This window comes from Amblyomma maculatum, chromosome 6 (genome assembly GCF_055883805.1).
Source record: "Amblyomma maculatum isolate TAMU_Amacu chromosome 6, ASM5588380v1, whole genome shotgun sequence".
Classification (NCBI taxonomy): domain Eukaryota; kingdom Metazoa; phylum Arthropoda; class Arachnida; order Ixodida; family Ixodidae; genus Amblyomma; species Amblyomma maculatum.
The window spans coordinates 35279039-35303804 of record NC_139349.1 but is presented as its reverse complement, the minus strand read 5'-3'; the positions used below and the strand labels follow the sequence as shown (position 1 = coordinate 35303804).

Genomic DNA, 24766 nt, shown 5'->3' with positions numbered 1-24766 from the left:
AAGCCGTATGAACGTGCCTTAGTGGCCTATAGGGGCAAAGTGAATTTCAGGGTCCTAGCAGACTGATTCAGGCATAACCGTCCCGTGTGAAACGAGAGACCCAAGTTGGCAGCTCCTGCCAGCCCACGGGGGGTGTGGCGTCACAGTGTCACGTGGGTAAGACGTGGCTACCGGCCGCGCTACGCTGAAGGCTCAAAACCTAGAGTAGTATTACTTTGGCAATAAAAGAGCAGGAGAACAAAAAGGACAGACAGAACATGAAAATACAGTTATTTCACCAAGGTACACATGCCGTTTAGCCCACCTCAATGGGCTAAGCCGTAATGCCTAACTCAGCCCATTGAAGCTGACTAAATGAACTAATACTATGGAAGTGTGAGCGACAGACGGAATCAATTCTCCCCTAACAGAGCGTAAGCGGCACAACCTTAACAAAGGCACCAGAGAAGTAGTGTTTTGGGCAAGGGATGCGCCAGCTAGGTCACTGAAAACGATTTACGATGCCTACGGATGAGCAAATCGTACATATAGTACAACTCAAGAAAACAACCCCCCCGCCCCCCCCCCCCCCCACACACACGCGCACGCGCACGCACACGCACACGCACACGCACACACACACACACACACACACACACACACACACACACACACACACACACACACACACACACACACACACACACACACACACACACACACACACACACACACACACACACACACACACACACACACACACACACACACACACACACACACACACACACACACACACACACACACACACACACACACACGCACACACGCACACACACACACACACACACACACACACACACACACACACACACGCGCGCGCACACGCACACACGCACACGCACACACACACACACACACACACACACACACACACACACACACACACACACACACACACACACACACACACACACACACACACACACACACACACACACACACACACACACACACACACACACACACACACACACACACACACACACACACACACACACACACACACACACACACACACACACACACACACACACACACACACACACACACACACACACACACACACACACACACACACACACACACACACATATATATATATATATATATATATATATATATTGCAGAAGAACTAAAAAAAAACAAAACAGCAAACCAAACCAGTACGCACACGCGTTGTGCATTCGTAGACTCGGTCAATAAGTACCGTGCGCAAGAGAGAATCAGATTCAGTATTCCTTGGCATAACCTTGCAACTAACAGTGCTATTGGTGCCAAGCGCTACAAGGAAGCCGGCGAATAATATTTTAAATACGATTTTTGAGATATGGAGACAGCTTCTACAAAACAATTGCACAATTATTGGCAGACATCAGTGAATAGGAGAGAGATGTTAACTAGCAAGCTGGTTAACTAATTTCTGATAACTAATTTTTTATCTATTTCTGCTGTGTATTTAGTTGTAATCAGGATTTAGTATCTGGTCATCATTAGGAGCCATATGAGTTTTTAGATTTTCGAAAAATGTCACTGATCTTAGGCGCTGTGGCTCATCAAATTCTGGCTATCTCGGACCAAGAGGCGCGCGCTTTCGGAAAACCCGCGCTCCAAACACCACCCTCTGCGCTGTCAGTCAGTGACAAAACTCCCACGTCACCTTCTCTGTCCCACCACGCGCTAAGGTGCTCGTCCATCTTTGCTGTTCCCGCCCACAACAGAGAAGGTGACGTGGTACTTGCGCCATTGATTGAAGGCGCCGGGGACGGCGCCCACAAGACACGGTTTTTCTGAAAGCGCGCGTCTCTTGGCGCGAGGCAACCAAAAATTGCCAAGTCATTGCGTCGGGTGCAATTTCATTTTCAAAATTCTAAAAACTAATTTTGATAATGATATTCGGTGGTTATACATCCCTAATTGTTACTAGATGCCTAATTGTTAAATTGAAATGTTATTTATTAGAAATTAGGTAACCATGCTGTTTAGTAGTTAAGAACATTCTTTTGTTTTCTGATGTCCGCCAACGCTTGTACCGTGCGGCAGAAGCCGTCTTCATAGTTTGAAAACCTTAAAAAAAGTTGGTTGCTGGCTTCCTTTTAAGACCTGGTATGTTAGCTAGCAAACTCCTTGCAATGCCAAGGAAAGAACTGATCACGAAGTAAGAGGGGCTGGAACGTCCCCTAGGCACTCATCGTAATCATCGTCATATGCCCCGTTCCGTCCGTTAAATAACAAAGGTCCCTGCCCCAAAAATTCAATTCACATGATTCTGCAGCCACAGTCTTCTTAATCTCATCTGCACGCCCAACACTTCTGCCCTCTGCTACATTTGACTTCCCTTCCAATCCACTCCGTTGCCCTAACAAACTATCGCATATCAGCCTTCCGCATCAGGTGCCTTGCCATGCCTATTTCCTCTTTCCAGGCTATTGTTCTCTGACACCAACTGGTCGCCAACGTGCCATAAGAAAGGCAAGACGCTTGTTCATTCCAGTGTATCAATATATTTATATCATACATCCATCGCCGTAACCTGGTCGCATCTGGTTCAAGGGTCCTTGCGTGCCTAAGCGCTGCCCGACTGCGCCTGCTTGCTGAATCCGACTCTGTTGTTAACTCGTCAGAATATCCGCGCAATATTCACCGCTTAAGCATCGTCTCAAACAGTGACCACCAGTGAAGCTGAATCGGACCGACGCGAATAGAAACGGTGCATTTTATTAGCCAAAGAAAGATTACAAGGGCGATCGGGAAGGGCTGTTGTTGCAAAGGATAACTCGTGACAGACACAGAAGCTTCTCACTAGTAGTAGATAGCAAGCTAACTTTGCTAGTTGACGTATTCAACTAGTGCTTAGTACTAACACGCTCGTTAGCCAACTGTGCATATAGCCACAGTCGTTTCGCACTCATGTTGCCACGTAATAGTAATCGCAGTTGGGCAGTCCGGAAGACCGCGGAAAGCTTTCAAAAGGAAGATTTATTCGGCTGACTTGCGCCCACAAATAACTGAAATGGGCAGAGCGGGCAGAAGAAAACTTATTGGCGCCACTTTCAGCTTCCCTCAATTTAAAGACATCATCGAACATTCGCGATAAGGGCGATCGTGTCTTCCCGTGCAGCATGAAAACAGCAGCGCGTGATTACGGCTTTTCGGGGCCACTGTGACAACTTATTGCCTAACAAACCAAGTGGACGATGAATTAAAGACGAAAGTAATGGTCAAAGACGTTAACAACTTTATGGTTCGGTCGATTTGTGAGGTGACCCTTTCTTGCCTAAAAAACCGAGTGAGCGAGGAATAAAAGACAAATGTAATGGTCAAAGACTTTTACAACGTTATGGTTTGGTTGGTGTACCAGGTTTAACGTCGCAAAGCGATTAACGCTATGAGACACGCCTGACAACATTGTGCGGCAACATGCATCTCCAGCTCCCGTAAGACTTGCGGGATGAGGGTTACTCGCGCACAACAGTATACATGGCAGCCTAAGTAAAATCGAATTGCTAATCAGCCTCTCATTGGTTATGCCACCTTGAGTCGTTAAACCCCATTTACCACACCTACACCATCAAATTAGTGCTGGTGTATGTTTATGTTGATTTGTCCGTCAGACGTTCACCTTCGTTCTTTATTTTTCATATCTCTCGTCGAAGTGCTTTTTTTTTTTTTTTTCGGGTGGGATGAAATGAACGCTTTCCTTAACGGACAACGTTCGTCGCACTAGTTTACGCTCACCGAAAAGATCGTTTGAGTTTGCCGAACGGAACCAAATGCAGTCGATAAACCTCTGGTAGAACAAACGCTCCGGCATGCGCTACGCCGTCTCGACGCTGTAGGAGCGAAGCAGTACCGGAGGGAGCGATTGGCAACAGCGGCTGGGAAGCGAAAATAACGAGCCACCGCCTTTCCCTCCCTGCAACTACCTTCGTCGCTCACCAGCCGCGTTTTCACAAGCGCACTGCCTTCGTTTCCTATACCTGGCAGCGGCAGTAGCAACAAACCTGAGACAACGCGTATGGGCCAAAGGCAAACACAGATCGACGAGCTGCGCGGCGCTTTCCTAATTCAATACAAGCCAAGCCGTATCCAATCCACGTCGCCTAGCTCTTTACGAAACATTCCGAAACAACAATGCGTAGACAAGAAAGAAAAGAAGCGCAGCTATTGCGAAAAAAATTCCGGCCCCACGGCGAAGTAGAGCTTCCTTTCTTTCTCTGCTTTCCGTTTGTTCTCGTTCAGTCGTGGGCGGAGCGCTCACTCCGTGCTCTTTCTTGACCGACTCGTAAGTTGAAAGGGAGGCAAATAATTTAGCAGGGCCAACTTTTCTTACGGCCCAGCCGACCTCGCGGAAGAAAGGAGTTGTAGGCGTGCGTGCTCGTGGGCGTTGGCTTTTGCGCACTCTTTTGTTTCGTTGCACTCCTTGTGTGTTTTGGAAGCGACTTGTTCAATGGCAAATACAGTCTATATATAACGTGACGGGAGTGAGCTGCGGAGACCTTCATCTGTGAGTAGGCTCGCAGCATAGTGTTCAACTCAAAGGAAACTGCTGGGAAACGGTAATGGGATTATACCTGAGCAGTTAAAGAAGCGAAGAAATAGAACTCCCCGAAACTCTTCGAAGCATCGGAAGCTCTTTGAGAGTAGCTTATTTAAAAGTCTCATACGCCCCCATTGAAAGTTAAGGTTTCAATAAGTAAAAGGTTTTCTAAGCAGTCAAAATGCAATTTATATTCAGGCCATCAAATGTGCTGGAGCACTTTTTTGTAGATATTTGCAACAAGTACACCTGCCTTAACTAAAAAAGATGTCATTTACAATAACTGTGCACCGAATAGGTTATCGGTGCCTCATTTAAAAGATGCTGCACTCTACTGGATCTTGATAAATTTACAGGGAGCCGCGAAAATTTTATGCAAGGTATTTTACCTAAGCAATTTAAAATAAAATTTAAAATAAAATAAAACTTAAAATAAGATTTTTGATATAGAATAGCCCCTTTTTCGAAATAGCTTTGGAAGTGACGGTGTGCATCACGAGACAGATTAGGCCGGTTAACTAATAAGAAATATTTAGCTTTCTCACTATTACATTGAGGCTCTTTAATGGGTTAAAGGCTTTCGCCCGATGGCTGCTCCAAAATTTATCGTGCAGCAGCGGCGGCGAGAATAGCATTTTCGAAAATCTGAAAATTGATACCGATATTAATAACGAAGAGCTACGAACCTTTCAGACCATAAAGATTCAAATGGTATTATTCAAAATATTCTAATATTTTAACATTACATATGAAAGGTAAATATCTATTATTAGTTGACCAGCCTGATTTTTATCAGGCGTTTACTGTATTCTGACGCACACCGGAGCTGAATGGTAGGGCGAAGAAAGCCGTCTTTTATCTCAAAAATCCTATGTTTAAGCATTGTTGACACTCTCAGAAAAAAAAACATCTTGTACAGATGTTGTCGTCTGGCAAAGTCTAGTCCCAAACATTTATTCGAACTAATCAGTCAACTATTAGCCGATGCATTTTCACCAGCCAATCTTGATTTACTACGAAATGATAGCCAAATTGCCCAGATAAAAGCTGCTTGAACCAACGTGTTAGCTAACGCCTTGATCAGTGGATGTGAGTAGACAGGACTTCATCGTTCCTTAAGGCGAGAATTTACCTGACTCAACCTGATCGCCTTGGCAAGTTAAAATTTGGATTAAGACGGAGTTTGGTTGTGTTTCGGTATTGCCAGAGTATTTTCCGCTTTAAAGGAGTCAGGTAATGAAGTGCGCCCTGGAGCCCGGCCTCTAAACGAATTCTTACCCCTCCCCCTCACCCTTCCCAAGACAAGACGTTGAGAGGAAAATCTGGGCAAAGCTTATCAGTGGGTGCATGCCTAAGTGTGGTCCTTGCAATGGGGACTGAAGGGGTGCAGTGTCGATCTATTTAATCTTTTTCTTCCCTGTCAGCGCATATGGGTGGAGGGAAGGCATGAGGACCACATTTTAGTCAACGATATGTTCTGTGTTAATGAAGCTACATAATAATTCTGGCGGTGTGCCGACGATTAATGAAATACTGGTCACTCAAGTGCTTTCTTTAACCGCAGTCAGTATTGCCTCATGGTCCCTATACTAATTTCAAGTTCACGTATGAAGCAGCATGTTGGAGTATGGAACACGTACGCACGCAAGCGCACACACTGAAACTGAACGTCGTCAAAACCATAGAAAACATTTAAAATTGTTATTTATTTATTTATTTATTTATTTATTTATTTATTTATTTATTTATTTATTTATTTATTTATTTATTTATTTATTTATTTATTTATTTATTTATTTATTTATTTATTTATGTAGAGTTAAAAGGAAACTTAGCCATGTAATCATTAAAACAAAACTAGTACAGCAGTGCTCCGAGAAGAGCTGTCAGCATGCGTTGCACAGTAGGTGCCATAGATGATTCTGTTGAATCTCTCCTGGCCTAATCACATTTACTATAGCAATAAAAACAGACCCGAACAACGTGGCGGTTATATACGCACTCCGCTGATCGAATTTTTCGTCATCATGGTTGTATCTGCTTCTCTGGAGCAAGGTTGTAACCACCACGATAGACGCGAGCTGATAAGAAATCCAAATGACGAAGGGGGTACTCTCCGCGCTGTTTGCAGTTCTTTTTACCGCGCATGTATCGAACACTATTATCGTATTTTGTCAATTTATAAGAGCTTTAGAGCCCTTAATTGCCGCATCACATTGACTAAGACTAAACGAATGCGCTTTGGCTCTGTTTTGGTGCTGCACTAACTATTGATTCGTACCAGTGTCGTATTAAAGTCACTTTATTGGCCCTGTCGTCGTGACCGTGGCCAAAATACGTGTTCTGCCAGAAGCGGAATCAAGGCTGAACGTTGAAGTACGCTGGTCTGTTGGACTTGGGTATAAGACTTGTCGCCGAGAGAGATAATCGGCCAGTGTATTTTGCCTTACGCTGCCTGGTTCACTTTGCACCACGATGACAGAGTTTCGGATGACTACCTGGTCAGATGCTCCTCCAGATCCTGCGCAATTTGCGCCGAGGCTATCGACAACTTTCTGCCATAATTAGTCGCCCTTTCCAGCATGTTTTTCGAGGCTACAGTGAACTAAAATGGGAATTGCAGCGGGGGCGGATGTTCGCGTGACCACAGTTTTCGATCGCTGCCCCTCCAGAAACGGGCGCGCTCATCACGGCATCTGTTTGTTCGCATGCATCTAACCTTTTCACATAAATCACTTCGTGCCCCAGACACGCAGCGCAAATTCAGTTCTCAGTTTTGTTATCTTACCAACTCGGCGGTGCTGCTGCAACGCGTTCTAGTGCGTCACTCCTGCTCCACGATTTCGTTCACTAGTGGCGACATCAAGTGCCTTAGCGAGTAGTTTCTGTCTTGTGCTACTCAGGCTTCTTCTAGAACACTCTACCATCGAGGCGCACAATCTAGCCTGCATGCCTGAAATCGAAGACGCGATTCGTTAATAATAATTTACGCCTATTTCATTTGTATCGGGGCAGCAGGCGACAACATTTGTGCTTTCATGCAGCCATTATGAGCTAGAGGTCGAACTGTCCGAAATTTTTAATGCAAACTCTGCTTTTTTTAACCCCCTGAAATATTAAAAACATTGGTAAGAAACGCACAGCGCTTTCTAATTTCCTGACACTAACCTCACTTGCCTGAATATTGGCCTCTGGAGGTGAACCGGGTGGAAGTTAAATATGTGTTAGTGGGTGTCGGGTGCTGATTTAAACGCTCGGTGAGTCACTGGAGGATTTGGACAACAGACGCTGCATGGTCTTGAGCAACGCTCATAATACTCTTATAACGCAGCAGAAGCGGGATTTTCATCGCGCTTGTTGGTTAATCTCGTAGTAGCAAACCAGTCCACGACACGCTCGAGCCACACACACTTCGCTTGATTGCAAAGATCTAGAAAAGGCTGATCCAACCGCTTGAGGGGATAGGGAAATAGCAAAGCGCCACTACGCATGCGTACAAAGAAAACGACCTTAGGGGTGTCATAGTTAGCGGGTGACCGTGCGCCAATAGATAAAATAAGGTAAGACAAGGTTGAGTCGCTGGTCGAGACAGGGATGCTCCCCTCACCGCCATTTCGAAGTATTCGCGTTCTTGCGCCTCGCCTTTGGGGCATACGGACACATGATTTTTCTTTAGTGTTTTGTGTCGATTTTCATGTACATTTAGTGCAGAAACCCGTATTACAAAATTCTATAAAAAAAAAAAAAAAACATGATGATTATTTATGCCGCGCTGGATCTTTTCACCTAATGCGCTTAGCGAGTGGGCGTTGTTTGGCAGTAATGAAGTTGCTAGTACTTCCGAAACTGAGGGATCTTTAACAAGCTGGTGCTATTCAGTTAAAAGGAACGGCTATAAAATATCGAGTTTTACGCAATAAGTTGGTTTTATTATTTATTCCTGCTTTTTGTCTGTGCATGCGTCAATAAAATGCACATAAAATTAAGTATGGTGTATATTCGAGCCGAGATACAAATGGTGTGCTCCACCTCCCTCCCCTCTTTTTTTTTTTCTATAGTTGTAGGGACCATGTACCCACGAAATCTGTGGGACGCGCGAATAGAGGAACCTAAGCTTGGGCTCCTTGCCTTAGCAATGTTACTGCTAGGCTCTATTTAAAAAAAAAAAAAAAGCTTGCCATAGAGCGTGGCGTGACAAATCCGATTTTGCGCACTTGACGCCGAACGAGACGGCAATGGTAACCCTCGCTGGCACTGGCGGGCGATCGAGTCTGATCCCATGGGTGATGACCTCGTACATCCGCGTGTTAGACGTGATATGAGTGTGGTATCAGACCGTATAAACGAAACAAACGAAAAGAAACACAAAGAACCAGCAGGTCCAGACGATCGACACAGCGCTGCAAAATGCAGTGAAGAAGGCCGCGTGAAGCGCTTTCTCCACAGCACGCGAAAACACGAGAATTCACTCTAATCTCGAATCTGTCTCACTTAACGGCAAACGATGACCGATCACAGCGAGCGATCGAATCGAAGACTCGCCTCCTTGCACTTTCTCCTCGATCCAAATTCAGCGCGGCTACAGGCGGACGGACCAGGAAAGCACGTACCCGGCCGTGCGAGCGCATTTGCCTCTTTGCGAGTCGCAAAACAGCGCATTATGCAGCTAGCGTTAGCGCTGCGCAAAGTAGAGTAAAGGATAAAAAAGCAGCATAAAACTGCGTCCCGATATCGCCGTTAGAGACAAACCAGACTGAATATCCGGGCCGGCAGATTGATTGGGCCAGAGGGAGGGGGGGGGGGGGGGGGAACCTCCCGGAAAACAACAAGACCGTTTTGCGACGTTGGAAAGCTCTACCCCACAGCTCGATTGCCACACAAACAGGGCCTAGCAATTCGCTATCAATCACGGGAGCGTCAAGGAGAAACCTCGGCTGAGACCCTGAAGGGAGGGAAAAAGAAAAGTTTGGGTTGGCTGGGGGCATGGATGCACACGACGGCTGACCTGAGGCGCCCGCGGCGCTCAACAGAGAGGTTTTATGAGGCGAACACTCGTAGCGCTATTGGAGGTGACGTGGAGGGAATGAAGGACGGAGAGGTTGCGGAGAAAGGTGCGAGTCTAACAGGCTAGGGAGCGATATCCCGACGACGCGTAGGCAAGGCGACTGCGACGGCTTCGAAAGGCCACTTGATGTATGGCGGCCAACGGGAGCCCGTGTTTTGGGGTTGCAAGAAATAAGACGGGCCTTCAGGGCAGCCTCCCGAAATGACGGAGTTCCAGGCGGGACTTATACGAGGCTGTTTCTTTTGTTTTTCTTGTGAACTGTTCCCATCCCAGGTGAATTTGCTAACGAGTTATTTTAATAATCGAAAGTATCCCGACTTGGGAAATCGCAAATCTTCATTTGCAAGGTCAACGGGGCAAAAAAAAAAAAAAACAGCTAACATTACATGAAGTGACCTGATGTCTTGTCGTCCGTTTAATTTTGCTACTCCAGGCTCAGTTTTGGTTGAATTATCCTTGAAGAGAATGCACCGGGTAGCCCACCAACACACGTGTCGATCTTGTTTCAGTCATGCTGACAGCGATAACGGTGACAATGTGCATTTTATGCTGTAAGCGGTCAAGAGTACTCGAATGTCTTTCGAAACGAGTAATCAGAGATTGCCGTGCACCACCAATGAAAACTGCTTCGGCGGCCGCCTTAGCACTAACTTGACAACGTGCACAGGATGAAATAATACATTTGTTTAAAGTCTACACTGAGACTTAAAGCAAGGATTACGCATTGAAGTACATGCTGACAGCCCACCATGCTTTTATATTAGCGTCGTACAAAGTCAACCGAATGACTAGGTTGTCTCGTCGTCTTTACCCATGCTCACTGTTTGATCCAAGTACTTTCCCGTCTTATAATAAAGCGGTGTTCTTGGTCCTGCTCTAGGAGCTCACGTATTTATGGCGATGTGGCTAGAATGCGTACACGCGCAGTTCATATTAATTATATGCATTTAACCCGTAGTGACAGAACGCACTTTCACAATATTCATTCATCGTCTCCGCTATCTAGGAGCTATTTACAAGCTACATTCATACAGCTCGTTCCAGACTCTTGCAGCGTAATCAAGCATGCAACAGTGTCCAACTATATATTTCCTGCCAGCGTTCACTCGCATCTAGTCGGTGAAGCAGACCGCGAATTAATTTTGAACGCGTATTTGAAGAAACAAAAATGTTCGAATGCTATGAGAGTGCTGTAGATAGCACGTTACTCATTTGGTGCGGTAAAGGTAATTGCCTGTTTATGCTGATGACCGAGCCTTGCTGCACAAGCAATGAGCACAGTGCGCAACTATATGTAAAATGTAAGCAAACGATTCGAGGTTAGTGGCTAAAACCAACATTTTTGCACAGACATTGATCGATAAGATGGTGCCGGCTGGTCAGTGACCATGCGTCTTCTCCTGTGTCCCCATTTCGTTTGCTGTGCTCCTTACTACAATTTAGACTAATAGTTGGAGACGGTCTTTATTGGGCGCTGGAAGTTGAAATATGGTAGGATGGGGGGAATGAAGTTTATAGGACGAAGGCGAGTTCAGTGAGGTCGAGGTCTGCAAATACCACTGCTCATTTATCACTATGTGGAATGAAGCAGCTATAGGCAAAAGCAGTTACTCTGTGAGCCCGAAGGCTGCAAGACTGGTTCAAGTCCAGCGACCTGTTTCCTGAGCGTTAATGCACTAGAAAACAAGGATTAGCAGACTGCTTCATCAGGCTATCTGCTATCGATAGCATGAACGCGATTTTTGTGAACGAAGTTTTACTACTCTGTTCTAAAGAAAAGGCCTTGTCTATGGAATGATACCTACCGTACACAGCGAAACAGTGTTGTAAGAGACGCAACTATACACGCTGTAATACGCATGCAGTGGACACGACCCTGCACGCCCAAGTGTCATTAGAGTAACAATGAGCGGAAAAAGGCTTTTCTGCTGCTAGTTAAAAGGACGCGCCGTAAGTGAGCTATTCTCAGTAAACGCTCATTTCAACGGAGTACCTCTGCTATCTGTGAGCAACGCCGCATATCTCGGCTCAAGGGTGCTGGCACCCTGACACGCATCTCACCAAGGATACTCTTCCCAGCGCTGACCCGCTATGGCTGGGAGCGTTGCTGTATGCAAATTGCTTCCGAGAACGCGCAATTTGCAGCGAGCAGCAGCACGGACGAGAAAAGACAATGGTCTAAAGGCGAACTGGCCGTTATTAACGCCGATTAGCCTGGCGTCCCAGTCACGGTCGCCGTCGTCCGTTCCCATTCAAGCGAATCACGCGAAGATCGAGACATGTACGAAGGAAAGACATGTGCACGTGCGAATACACCCAGCGCTCTATGCGCGTTGCGTGGGCCATCGGCCACGTACTATGTGACCCTCGCCTGCAGGGCGAGTGTCCCTGTACAAGCTAGCTCTCGCATAGCGCGAACCACATCCATGCATTAATGCCGGTAGAGCCCGGACCGATGCAGCAGCGGCCGCGAGCTCGTTTGTCGGGGACGCATTACTCATCCTCGCCACCAGAGGAACGGGGCGTCCTTTCGCGCCCCGCTAATGGCGCCCCCGCAGCTGCCTGTACACCTACGGGCCGGACTGTCACAAGGACAACAACGGGGCAACCACACCACGGCAAGCGGTGAAAGGGCAGCAGCAACAAAAAGTAGACGAATAGCAGCTGTGGTAGGCCACGGCAGCGGACACGGCGTCCTCGCTCGCGTTCAGCGTAGACCGGTCCGCGAGCCCTCGGTGCATAATTCAGGCGGTGGAGAAAGGATGACGCGCTCACGAGTTCGTTGCTCGATGCGTCGTTGCTGGAACATCGAAAGTTTGCAGCGGGCTCCCGGTCCCGCTGTTATATGCCCTCTTAATATAACCTGCAATGTCTGCGGCAAGTACACATACAGATTAAGGGCAAGCGTTTTTCTTTTCTTTCCTTTTTTTTTTTATTTCAAGCCGACACATGCGCTTATCTGGGAAGCGTGCCCAGCATGCTTCCACGGCTGAAATTATGAATGGTGCGTTACTGAAATATGGACAAGCATGTGTACCTGAGAATTAAACTAGCTGTGTGCGGGGCTGCGTGCTAAGAACTAAATATTTTGCAGAATTGCAGTGCGAGCTAGAATTATTCTTAAATATGTAAAAATTTGTTGAACTATGCAGTAACGCATAGTCAACATACCAGGTCCGCATGTATACGCTGCTGCCGCTACCTACGGGATCCTCAAGGCGATGTGTGCAAATGCGCTGCCTTCGTTGCAGAGTAAATCATTTTGTTTGCAAAGTGCAACGGATATTTTTTCTACCGTGTTCATGAAGCTTGGCACAAAGTAAAAAGCAAAATATGATCGTTGACCTAGACATGCAGAGCAGAGCAGTGGATATAAAATTAATATGCAGAAAACTAAAATACTGTTCAAAAGCCACGGAACGAGACATCACTCACCGATAGGTAGCGAAGTGGTAAGAAAATGCATCTAGTTAGTTATGGTAGTAGCCGTAGATCCAAAACACGAGTATGAAATTACAAAAATAAGACTGCGGGGCAGCGCATTTAACAAGTACTTGCAGATGACCACTAGTAGCTTACCTGGGTCCCTCAGATTAAAAATATATAACAACTGTATCTTGGCACTGCTAACCTATGGGACAGATATGTGGAGGCTAACAAAAAAAGGCTCGACTTAAACTGACGACAGCGCAGAGAGCAATGGAAGGAAAAATGTTAAGTGTAACGTTAGCGGACTGGAAGCGAGCATACTGAGTCAGGGAACAAACGTGAATTACCTACCCTTTAGTCGAGGGCAATAAGAAGAAATGGGTATGGATAGGATATCTAATGCGAAGAAATAATAACTGATGGTCAACAAGGGTTACAGAATGGATTCCAAGCGAAGGCAAGCGAAGTAGGGGATGGTAGAAAATTAGGTGTGTGGATGAGGTTAGGACGTTTGCGGTGGTCAAGTGGATGCAGCCGGCACAGGATCGGGTTAATTAGAGAGGTATACGTTAGGTAAAGAGAGGTATACGGGAGGTAAAGCAGATGACGACTCACGCCCCCCAAGCGAGTGCGCTGTGTTTGCTGGCAGCATCTTATTAACAACTTCGAAGAGCTAGGTAATTCCCTACGTAATTTATGCGGGGATAAAACCTACATCCTAACAGCCACATTCAAAACCACAGTATCACTAATTCAAACACTTCATGCACCTAAAAATAGTGACATTGCTTTGTGACCTATATCTTAATCCCATTTGAGGACTGACATCAGCGGTAGATTATTGAATTGAATTTAGACGTTAGCGACACAGAGCCACGCATGGTTAATACATATTGGGGTTCGTCACGGCAGCGTTTGATTATTTCTTTGGCATACTTGCAAGGCGTTCGCCGCAGCCTGAATTTGTCTAACGGCCGAACTTTTACAAACAGGCACCTAAGGTGTCGCCCACCGGAACGCGGATAGTTTAGAGAATGCTCTTGCTGCACTCACTGGGCGTGCATTTGGTCGCTTGTGCGTCCGGCTCGTGTCCGTCGAGGCAGCGGCACTCGTTCTTCTGACAGGAAGAATGTGCCACCGAATAGGCACACGTCTCGTCGTGGTCGCAGGACCCACCCAGCGGCGAAGCTGCACACAAGACACCAAAAGGCGAGGGATTAGTTCTGGTAGCAACTAGGATCTCTGTGACACCGAAGCGCTTCTGTGAGAAAAAAACGTTATCCATTTTAGCGACATATGCAAAGTATGCTTTAAACTCTGCTCGGTCATCGTTTCTGACCTTTAGGCTATTCTAAGCAAGAAGGAGACGACTGAAGGGTTTGGCTTTGGCAAACAGGTACTCGAGTTAGCGCAGTAGCGAGAGAGCGAGATTGAAACAGAAATGAACAATGCAAGAATTGCATTGCAATGCTTGAAATATTAGGGCTGCTTCAGAAATTTTTCACGTGCCCGATAAAGGTGACAAGGTGTGCGTGCACCTCTTCAATGATGCTGTAACGCTAGTCATCCAAAATTGTATCCGATTCTATTAGCAGCAGTAATTTTTTTTCTTTTAATTTAAATTTTTCTCCCTAACTTTACGCATCTGTTTATTGGGTTCGGATGTTTCTTTTTAGATGGGCCTCAACCTTTGATAATAGGGCAAATTTCATATATTCTGTGCCTGAACAAAGGTCCTGCTACTCACGCATTGCTTACTGGATCAGCAGGCTTTTATAAAAAAAAATACAAAAAACATCCTTACGCAACAAGTGAGGAAATGATATATACATGAGCGAGAAAAAAAAATAACCCAAATATGAGAAATGTGAGAAAAGTATTGTTGTCTATGGAATGATACCGACCGTACACAGCGAAACAGTGTTGCAAGCAAATTAATGAACTTTTGGCCTACATAGAAACAATGAAGACATTCCCTGAACTTAATATGAAAACTTAAGATTCGAGGGTATTTACATCGCTTTCATGTCGGTTGAACACGCTCTGTGCGCCAACGATATCCCAATAAGGATAACTGCTCGGTCATACGAAGGTGTCTAGAAGAGGGTACGGCAAGCAGCTGACAAGGTGCAGCGGTACGCGGAAGCGTGAGGGCCTCAATGCTCGCCACACAATTTCGAATTAATGCTGATCAGGGAAGGAAAACGTACACAACAAGACGTAATCAATATTCAAGTGAAAACCGGGCGTGAATAAATTGAGAATTTCAAATTCAAAAAAAAAAAATATTAAGATACTAGGTATGCACAATTAAGAGGCTGCTAAAAATTTTAAGCTATTCAGAAAGATCACAGACAGCATAAGTCAGGTGTTACGGATGACCGAGATCATGAATAGGAAAGAAGGAACGAGGGAATAGGAATCGGTTTTGATAATGAAAGCATTTATTTTTAACACGTATGTAGGCAGTGCCATACATGTCGCTATAATAACAGCGAAAGAGAATGTCACGTCAGTGCCCTCATTAGGAAACCATGTGTTCCCTAGCCGGCACATCAGCCGAGAAGCTATTAGCACTGGGAATACTAAATAAATTCGAGAAAATTAAAAACCACAGAAGGCACATGAGGGAGGGAGGAGACAACACAGGGTGGCCCCGTGCCTGCGGACTTTATTTTCCTTAGGTCTTACCAACTGGCCTACACATCTACCCTCCTAAATTTGAGAAACTAATTCGCATCTTATTGCACAAATATTGAAACTGTCGAAGTAAGAAGGAAAGTCTTGTAGAGGCTAGTGATGAGCCCAAGGAGAGCAGGATCAAAAAGATGACTTAATCATCTAAATAAATTATGAAAACAATCCGAATGTCGCAAATATTACGATACGTCAACCTCGAATACCGCAAAGTTAGGAGAGTAGAAAGAGCGTGGTATAGTCAGGATATATACGCAAGAAGGGCAGGAGTCGTATTTACGGATGCGGCAAATCACAAAGACCATGACTACGGTAGTGGTAGGTAATGAATCTAAAGTAAAACACCCTGTAGCCATAAAAAGTACTAAACCCGACAAACCCGATGTGATAGCGATAGCGATACCCACAGAAGATCAAAATATAAATGCTTCAATAACAAGCTGGCAAGTTGATTACTGAGATTTCATCTAAGAGGGTGGTCCCAAGAGGGGTTCAGCGATCCTGATGCAAAAATAAAAATGTTTAGAATGCTTACTGAACTGTAGACACCACTCACGAGGCTCTTGGGGGTAACAATGAAGCCCAGTGCTCAAACGGAGTACAAACTTACTGGGTTTACGAGATGATAGTGAAGAGAGGAACTAAATACTGATTACGTGCTAAGAATGGTGGAAGGAAGTCTAGAAAAAAATAAATAAAAGAAAAACGGTTGCTTCTCTCAGTCTCAGACCTGCAGGCGAGTGTCGAATTGCTCGATATATAAGCTTTTAAAAGCAGCCGAAGTGACGGGAAAGCGAGAAGTGTAATGGACGGAACTTCTGCACATGAAAAGAAAAAAAAAAAAAGGAACAGTAAACCGGGCGAAGGAAGGGGCTACATGATACACCGTCGTCCAGACTTGAAGTCACTCCCAACTAAAATGACCGTCGTCCGGCGCACCGAGCGTTGCCCGACTTGGCGTGGATTCAGATCTGAAAACATTTAAAAGGAACAAAACAATGAACTAGACGATCTGAAAACGAAAAAAAAAAAGCAAACAAAACAAACAAACCTTAAATGGTTTCAAGTGAAGCAGAGAAGACACATCCTCGAGCCCAACGCTATCTGGTTCGGACTGTCCGCGCCAGTTTTCGCGCTCTGTCAACCTCTCTCGGTGATTTCTCACAACTTTTTTTTCCTCACCTCCTTACCGCCGCTTTTTTTCTTTATTTTTTGCCAGCCCACCCTCTTACTCTAAGTGTGTGTACCTAGGACGAGAGGATGAAGAAACGTGAGATGCAATAGCCCGGAAAGATCGGTTTTCTGAAAACATTGCTTTCTTAGAAAGAAGGAGAAAAAGTAACTGAAACTACAGAGAAGCTACGGGAAGAACAGCGCCGAAGAAGTCGGTCTCTCATAGTTTTGATATAGCGGCGGCGTTCCTCTCTCTTATCGAGAATGATAAGAGCTTCGGGGCAGTGTCATGTTTCTCGGTTTGTTGTTGGCAGTTCTTTAAACTTCGGGAAGGTGGTACGAAGAACTGATATTTAATCTGAGAAAGCAATTCAAGCGAACTCTTGGTTACGGTTGCTTACTCTTCTACCACACGCGGGTGAAAAGCTTTTAGACGATTTAGGCGTTTACTGGATTTAGAAGACGAAATATAGCACTTCAAGGAATTGGTAGGGGACAAGAAATTCAAGGATTTAAAAGACCCGATCAGAGGTTGGTTCAATTTAAAAATTACTATGTGGGCTATTATGAGGCAACACGCCCAGTTTCATATCCCTGGAATCATTGGACATGTACCTAAAGATATCCACGTATGCAAAGAGATGGGAGGCGATTGAAAGTGATAGTGATTTTATTAAGCACCGTTCAGTGACCGTTCGACTTCATGGCAACTGTGTAAAACCCTAGTAACTACCTTAAAAGCAATAATTCTGACAATAGTTCCTTGTTTAATTTATTTTAGGAAAGGGAAGGAGAGAGACAGACTCATATGATGCTTAATTTAATTTGGTTCGGATAACTTAGAACCATTATTCAGAAAAATCATCGAACACGAACATTATACTATCAAATGACATTGCTCTACATAAATAACCATCAGCCATAAACGCTGCAAAAAATAGCCTCACCCCGACTGGTTTCAAACGTTCGTCTTCATATTTTTATTTGTGGGATGAACAGTTTTCAATATTTTGAAATCTTTCCCGTTTATAGTCGTTTGGTTATTTTTTAAACCCATAGCTATGGAAAGACCTCTTTTTGTATTGGTAGATAATTCTTGTGCAACATTCTAATTATTTGTACGTACTCTTGCAAATATTTTCATTTCCTCTACAGTGCTGGTGGTGTATGTTGATTTTGCGTTGTAATTTTGTGCAATTGCTATTCTAAGTTATACCATTATTAGTGCACAGTCGTGGTAGTGCAAGACGGCTCTTGCTGCCGCCCTTATGCGAGGACAAGAGACCAGCCCAGTCGCCTTCTTTTTCTTGCCTCAGGGCAATAACTGCATTTTATTCGAAGAAGAAATAAACAAACCAAATGGTATAAGAACAATAATTACTTTATTTCTTTACAACTACGCTTTAACGGGGTGACTGCTCGTCAAGATAACGGAGGCCAAAGAAGATGGAGAAAACCTTGTCGGCGTTAATTGCACCTGTGCAACTTGTGTGCAATGTAGATCCACAATTAACTTGTGTTCCGTAGATACATAACCCTACTGAAGACCAGGTAATATTAATTAAACAGCTAGCCTGAAAGCTAGTACCTTCTGTCTCATGACGCTCTGTAGAAATAAATGCACATTCCCTTTATCGTTTGACAGAGTTTTACACCCTACGAAGCTGTATAGAGAATAACTTTTCAAACGTTCCGTTATGAGTAAACAACTTGCTAGCAGAGCTCGACTGGAAGGAGACATTGGGCAAACCCATTGGAGGTGTTTTGCCGAAGGTGTTGAAACGCGAAGTGCATTTATTTTGACCGCCCGCATAGTGAGTAGCAGCGACCATTGTTCCAAACACCAAACACACACAACCGGTGGTCGCCCCGAAGCGCTTCTACTGAAAGCGGCCGAGTGCTGAGCGCCAGCCAGCAGCGATCGTAGCCGGCTCTCCAGAACCCGTGTTTTGGAACGAGCGGCGTGAGGAGATTATTTCCCGTTCATGTGGTAAATGAAACAAACATCGCGCGCGCGTTAATTTGCAGCCCGTAATCAGAAACAGGGCCGAACCGCTGAGCCAGGCCAATATGAGGCGCCTGCCGACGCCACCTCGTGGCAGACTGCTCGTTTTATGGAAGCGCAGATACACTAGTGAAGCGCAAAAAGCGGTGCTTTGGTCGCGATGGGCTGAGCACTCGGATGAGAAATAGGATTCCGCAAAGCGAGATACACCGTTCTGTTACTTTGATGGCTGGAGTTGTGTGCAGCGCTATCGAATAGTGGGCTTGTACGCAGAAACGAGGGACATGGTCGTGTTCAGTGTACTTGCTGCAGTCACACTGAGGAAGAGGGACTAATTCTCTAGCCAGTCCTTACTCTCCTCCTCAGCAATATGCAGAGCGAGAGGTTCCGCGCAAGATTATGCATAGCTCTTCCTGTTTTAATGTTGTAAAGCGATATAATTTTGGCTGCAATGAAGGGGGAAACTGCCAAGCATCGTCGTCGAATGCGTGGAGTCTGATTCTGGAGGGTGCCTAAGGTATGTATAAGAGGAAGGAAGGACTTAGTAGTACCAGCATAGTAGTTGCACTTCACTAGTTAGTGGAAACTTTACAAAGAGATGCCAGACATGAATATGCATAGAAGAGACACGAGACATAGCACGCAGTCGCCTTTTTAGTTAAGTAGTAAGGTTAAACCAGTTCCAGTTTAGTTAAGGTTAAACCAGTTCCAAGGCTACACGTGGGCAGGCATGATCTAGTGAGAAATGCTAATGAGTAGTTGTAATTAGCGAAAAGCATTTATTATTAGCCATTAGAGCAACATGTACATCCCCCCCCCCCCTCCCCTTCTCCAATACCTTTAATAGAAGTACGTGCGCACATGAAGTAGTTGTAACGGCTAGAAACTGTAATCAGTTGTGATCAAAAATGAGACCTATATATAGAATTGCTGTATAGAGTTAGAACAGCAAAAGGGATCGAAACGTGATAAAATCAAAATTATAGCATAATGAAAATGAATAAACATGTGATTAGGAATAGTGCTACATAAGAATATAATCAGAATTGTAACTAAATAATGAGTGACTGACACCAGAATCAGAATTGATGAATCAGAATGAGATAAGATTAGCGAGTGCAAGAAACACATTATCGAATTTCCTCAATGTGAATTCATTAGTCACCCGTAACTTCATTTCTCTCTCTTTTTTTTCCCTCACTGTTATATATTGTTCAACGCCAAGCTATACTTTTCCTCCCTTTCCTCCTTCGACGAAAGAAAATTCTTCGTGGGTGGTGTAAGAGCGAGTACTCTTTTACGATGTGCCTTCTTATGGTTTGTTTTGGGGCCTCAACTAGGGCGCCTGCTTGCGAAGAATGAATTAATGGAAAGCGTTCATTCATTGTAAACTAACGGAATGGATAGATGTTGGTATCTGCTATTCGTGACTTTTATTTTTATTCCATGCGACCGGTTAGCGTGGCAGCTTAGATATTCGTCTTTTCGAGATGTGAGCCCGGCACAGTTAAAACATCGCGCTCCCCTTCAACCCTCCCTCTTTATTATTATTTTTGTAACGTTTGCAGAAAAGTCCCGGAAATAAGTACTATGCAATCGGCTACGCTTAGCGAAAGCAACAAAGCTTTGCTTGTCATGTATTTCGTTCACAACTCTACTCTATGCGTGCGAAGAATAAAATCATCAGATATCACGGCACCAGTGTCCGTAGTTTTTAATTCTTGCCTTGCGCCGGACAACACGCAGTGCTGCGGCCATCCGAAATGATGGACGCAAGGCCCTGTTACACGTATACTACGCCGCGAAAGCATCAAGTGCAGCTATAATTATTTATTTATTTTTATCTTTGTTGTTGATATAAGTGCCGTTGCCCGTTTTTTAGCTCTCACTTTTTTTGCACAATTTTTTGTTAACATGTAAAATGTTTATCCAGTTTTTCAGCCTGTTCTATTGAGTTGCCTCTTCCCCTCTGCCTGGCTGATGCCAGGAAGTATGCATACAGTCGGGAAAAATGCTAGCTAACACCGCGGGCGCGCATACTTGGTTTTAACTGCCAGACCAGCCTGCCACATCTGCACGCCGAAAGCAAAACACTCTGGTGTACGAGAGCTCTGCGGCTACCCTTAAACTTCACACACAATGCTATGCACCAAGCATGTACCAAAGATATATGTCTGGTGCATTAACATTTGGACGTAAACTCCTTAATGATTTGCCGCGGTCCAGTGGTCGTTGCTGTCGGAGTGTCTTCCGAACACTTTAAGATGGTACTTATACTAGAAAGAACAATAGTACATCACATTTAAAGATTTGACAGAACAAATAGATTAAGGAAAAGAGGAAATGGTCTTCTTTTCTCTTATGCTCACGTATTTTAAGCTATACTGTTCACGTCGCGATATTAGGCACTCGTGATGACAGTAAGGAGTTTGCAGGTATGCATTTTAGAATACATATAGGTTTTAGGCTGGATAGCATGGAAAAAAGTAAAAAAAAAAAAAAAAAAAAGATTATGCGCTACCCTCATCGAATAAGGCGCAACAATTAATAACAGTGGTAACGTACTAATAGACACGCAACACAGGATTAGCCGGAGTGGCTGTGTTTGCCGGTACCTCACTAATACCGAAAGCCCCCACATGGTTTCATCCCTGCCACTTTATTCTCTTACACCAGTGGGCTTCTTATTTGACTGCAGTGCCATTTCCTTCCGCTATACGCGGGATGTTTTGACGGTCGCGTCCGTTAGACTCGTTAGTCTCGTCCTTAGGGACATGTCAAAGAAGTAATCCTCGGCATATCACTCGTGGCCCTGATGTTCTCTCCCGCAGTTATAGCCCAGCTAGCAGCGGTGCTGCGTTTAACTGCTCACGTTGAGCGGCGCAGGCGCGGAAGCACCTCGAAGCGAGCGACTGAAGGCTCATAAATATGCAAACGACGCATCCGTAGCCAGAGCGAGCTGCGTGCCTGCTCCTTCAGGGAACAGAGAGGGAAAGAAGAGAGGGGGAGAGAGGGAGAAGACCGCGATGGCCTGCACCGTGCCCGCAGGATTAGTGAGTGCGGGCGGCCTTCATACGGCGGTATGCATCGTCTGGTGCTACGCGGTCAGGGTGAGAGGCATTTTGCGAGGACGCGTGATTAGGCGCAAAGCTGAGACTGCGAAGCCGAGGCCACCGCCGCGTCTTCTGCACGAGGGGCGATGCGCTGGAAACCATTGGAACGACGTGCGCACGCCGCGAGTGGACGCCTCTGATCCGGCGGTTCGCTCAGTTATCCCGAAGGGTGGAGCTTGCACCGAAGCAAAGCTGTTCAAAACAGTGGGAGCGGAGCACTCCGCTTTTATTTTGAACTATTTCCGGCCGCTGTTCTGAGACCGGAGATGCGGGATGAATAAAGGCGCAGTAACGAAGAAACCGGAGTCACATCTGCATGAAAAAGCAAGCCTAAAGCAGTTTAAATAAAATAAGCATACCAAGGGGGGGGGGGGGGGGGGAAGCACCAGCTTTTGATTTAAGAAAATCAAAATGAAATTTCTTTTCCTTCTATATAACAATTGCATTAACATAGATAAAGATTTGTACCTAGAGCCGCCTTATCATCACTCTAAGAGAATTAACCATGACATGTGTATAAGACCGTTTTCTGCTAAATGTGACTTGTTCAAATTCTCATTTTTTCCCCGTTCCATAGAAACATGGAACAACCTGCCCCACCAGTTTATGAATAATGTGTCGCTTGATGCCTTTTCTGCCAGCGTTGAATCTTTTTTTTCAAGAAATGTCATTCTCGTAGAGTTGTTGTTTCACTGCCCTCTTTGTTGTTCACGAGTCTTAACGTAGCTTTTAAATATCCGCAACCTTGATGTGTTATTCACGGTGTGCTCTGTATGCTTTCCCTACTGCCTTGGAACACTATGCCTGCTGTTTATACTTTTTTTCCCACTCCTGTCAGAGCCTGAGAAAGGCTCACAGTATTGCAAAATAATAAATAAATAAATAAATAAATAAATAAATAAATAAATAAATAAATAAATAAATAAATAAATAAATAAATAAAAAATAAATAAATAAATAAATAAATAAATAAATAAATAAATAAATAAATAAATAAATAAATAAATAAATAAAAATGAACTGACACGCACGCGCCCTAGAAACAAGTCTTAAAGAGGGAGAGAAAAAAAGGTCTTCAGTTGAAGAGCAGTATATAAACACCTATCACTGAAGTCTAGAAAGAACTTTTAATGAAGCTGAAAGAAAAACGATGCAACCGTACCACGCAGCCTGCCAAGCCAAGCCTGCATAACAAGTGAAAAGGGACTGTAACGTACACACTATACAGTGATTGTATTTCCTATTCGCGTCAACTGTAGATAGTTTGCAAATTTCTTTTTTGTTTGCACTAAGGAAGTGCTAAAACGTAGCATCAGCCGCAGGAAAATTTACAGGGAACACAAGATATATTTAAGTTCCACTATCTACCATTTTTTTACTTGATTTTATTTGTGACCCTATTCAGCACTCTCAAATGATAACGAAAGCCCGACATAGAGCTGTTTGTCTCTAGGAATTTGAATGAGGAAACCGTCTAAATCTATTTACTAAAATAATGCCAACTCAAAAAAGAAAGCCCTCAGTAGGAAGCCCCAAAAACCCGCTAAAAACTACTAAATCCAAAACATGAAAAAATAGTTTAATAATTTTATTCTGCCATTGGGTGTGTATATATTATAAACAATATTATGAATAATACAATTCGTGTCTCTGTTTAAGCAAAACTTCGTACTATGAATATTTTATGCTCAGGAATATCCCGCTTGCATTCTGCATGTTTAAATTAAACATACAAAGTATACATTTTTTCGTGACTACAAATTGCTGAATGCAGGCACTATCACTCACAAAGACAAAAAAAAAAAAAAAAAAAACCATTGTCACTGGATCTCGCTTTCCGAACATTCTGCAAATAAGCGACTGTCCGCTGTTATCGCAGCTGGGATTTGAGCACTATTTCTAACGTGCACCTTCATACTGTGCCGATATTTTTGGATTTGTGAGGAGTTTGTAGTTTGAACAGCATTTACTCTGCTTTGGAGTCTGCTTCTAGTAATCAATATATAACATTCGTCATCTCTGTTCAGCTATTAATCCTCTTTACATTTCGCAATGTTTAGTTAACGGAACATGCGTCCAACCTTTAGCATGAAGAAGAAATGTTTGTCGGTGGCATACCTGTAGACTTGTTCACTTTGTCTCAGCATGCAGCTGTTCTCTCATTATTGTTCTGGCTAACGGGAGTGAGCTTATTGAACTGCATTTCGAAGGCAGTGATTTGTTTCTTCTATTGGGTGAGTTGGCAGTTCATTTTGATGTAGGGATTTTAAGCGCAAATACAAGGACAAGAGAGGCGACACACACGCACAAGCGCTAACTATCAACTGACTTTATTGGCGGAAGGCAACACCATATATAGGCCGAAGGGTGGGAGAGAATGAAACCAGAGCGAATAACAGTGAAAACAACAACAAAGAATTCACAAGGTAAGAAGCCAGCAAAGCAAGGCGCATGCGCGGGTGGGCGTGTGTTACACACGAAAAGAGACTTTTGCCAGAGAATCAACAAGTAGCGTTGAAACGTCAATCTCAGCCTCTAACAGACATAAAGAGGGGTCGTTAATGCATTCGTTGCCAAGTTTCGTAATATGATAGACTTCTAGGCTAATCCGTGCCGTCCTGTCTTTACTTTTGCCTAGAACCACCGGCTCCTCAAACCGGCCCACACATGCATAATATTTACTTACGTGAGCAACTAGATGCTTA

General features: G+C 44.5%; 1 protein-coding gene across 1 annotated transcript in view; it reads right to left on the bottom strand.

Annotated features, from left to right (window-relative positions):
- LOC146185492 (uncharacterized) overlaps positions 1–24766 on the bottom strand; it is a 193783-nt gene that overhangs the window by 36920 nt on the left and 132097 nt on the right. Inside the window, exon 4 of the mRNA XM_084607840.1 lies at positions 14127–14261. Coding sequence (XP_084463966.1) covers positions 14127–14261 — 135 coding nt within the window. The remainder of the gene's footprint in view (positions 1–14126; positions 14262–24766) is intronic.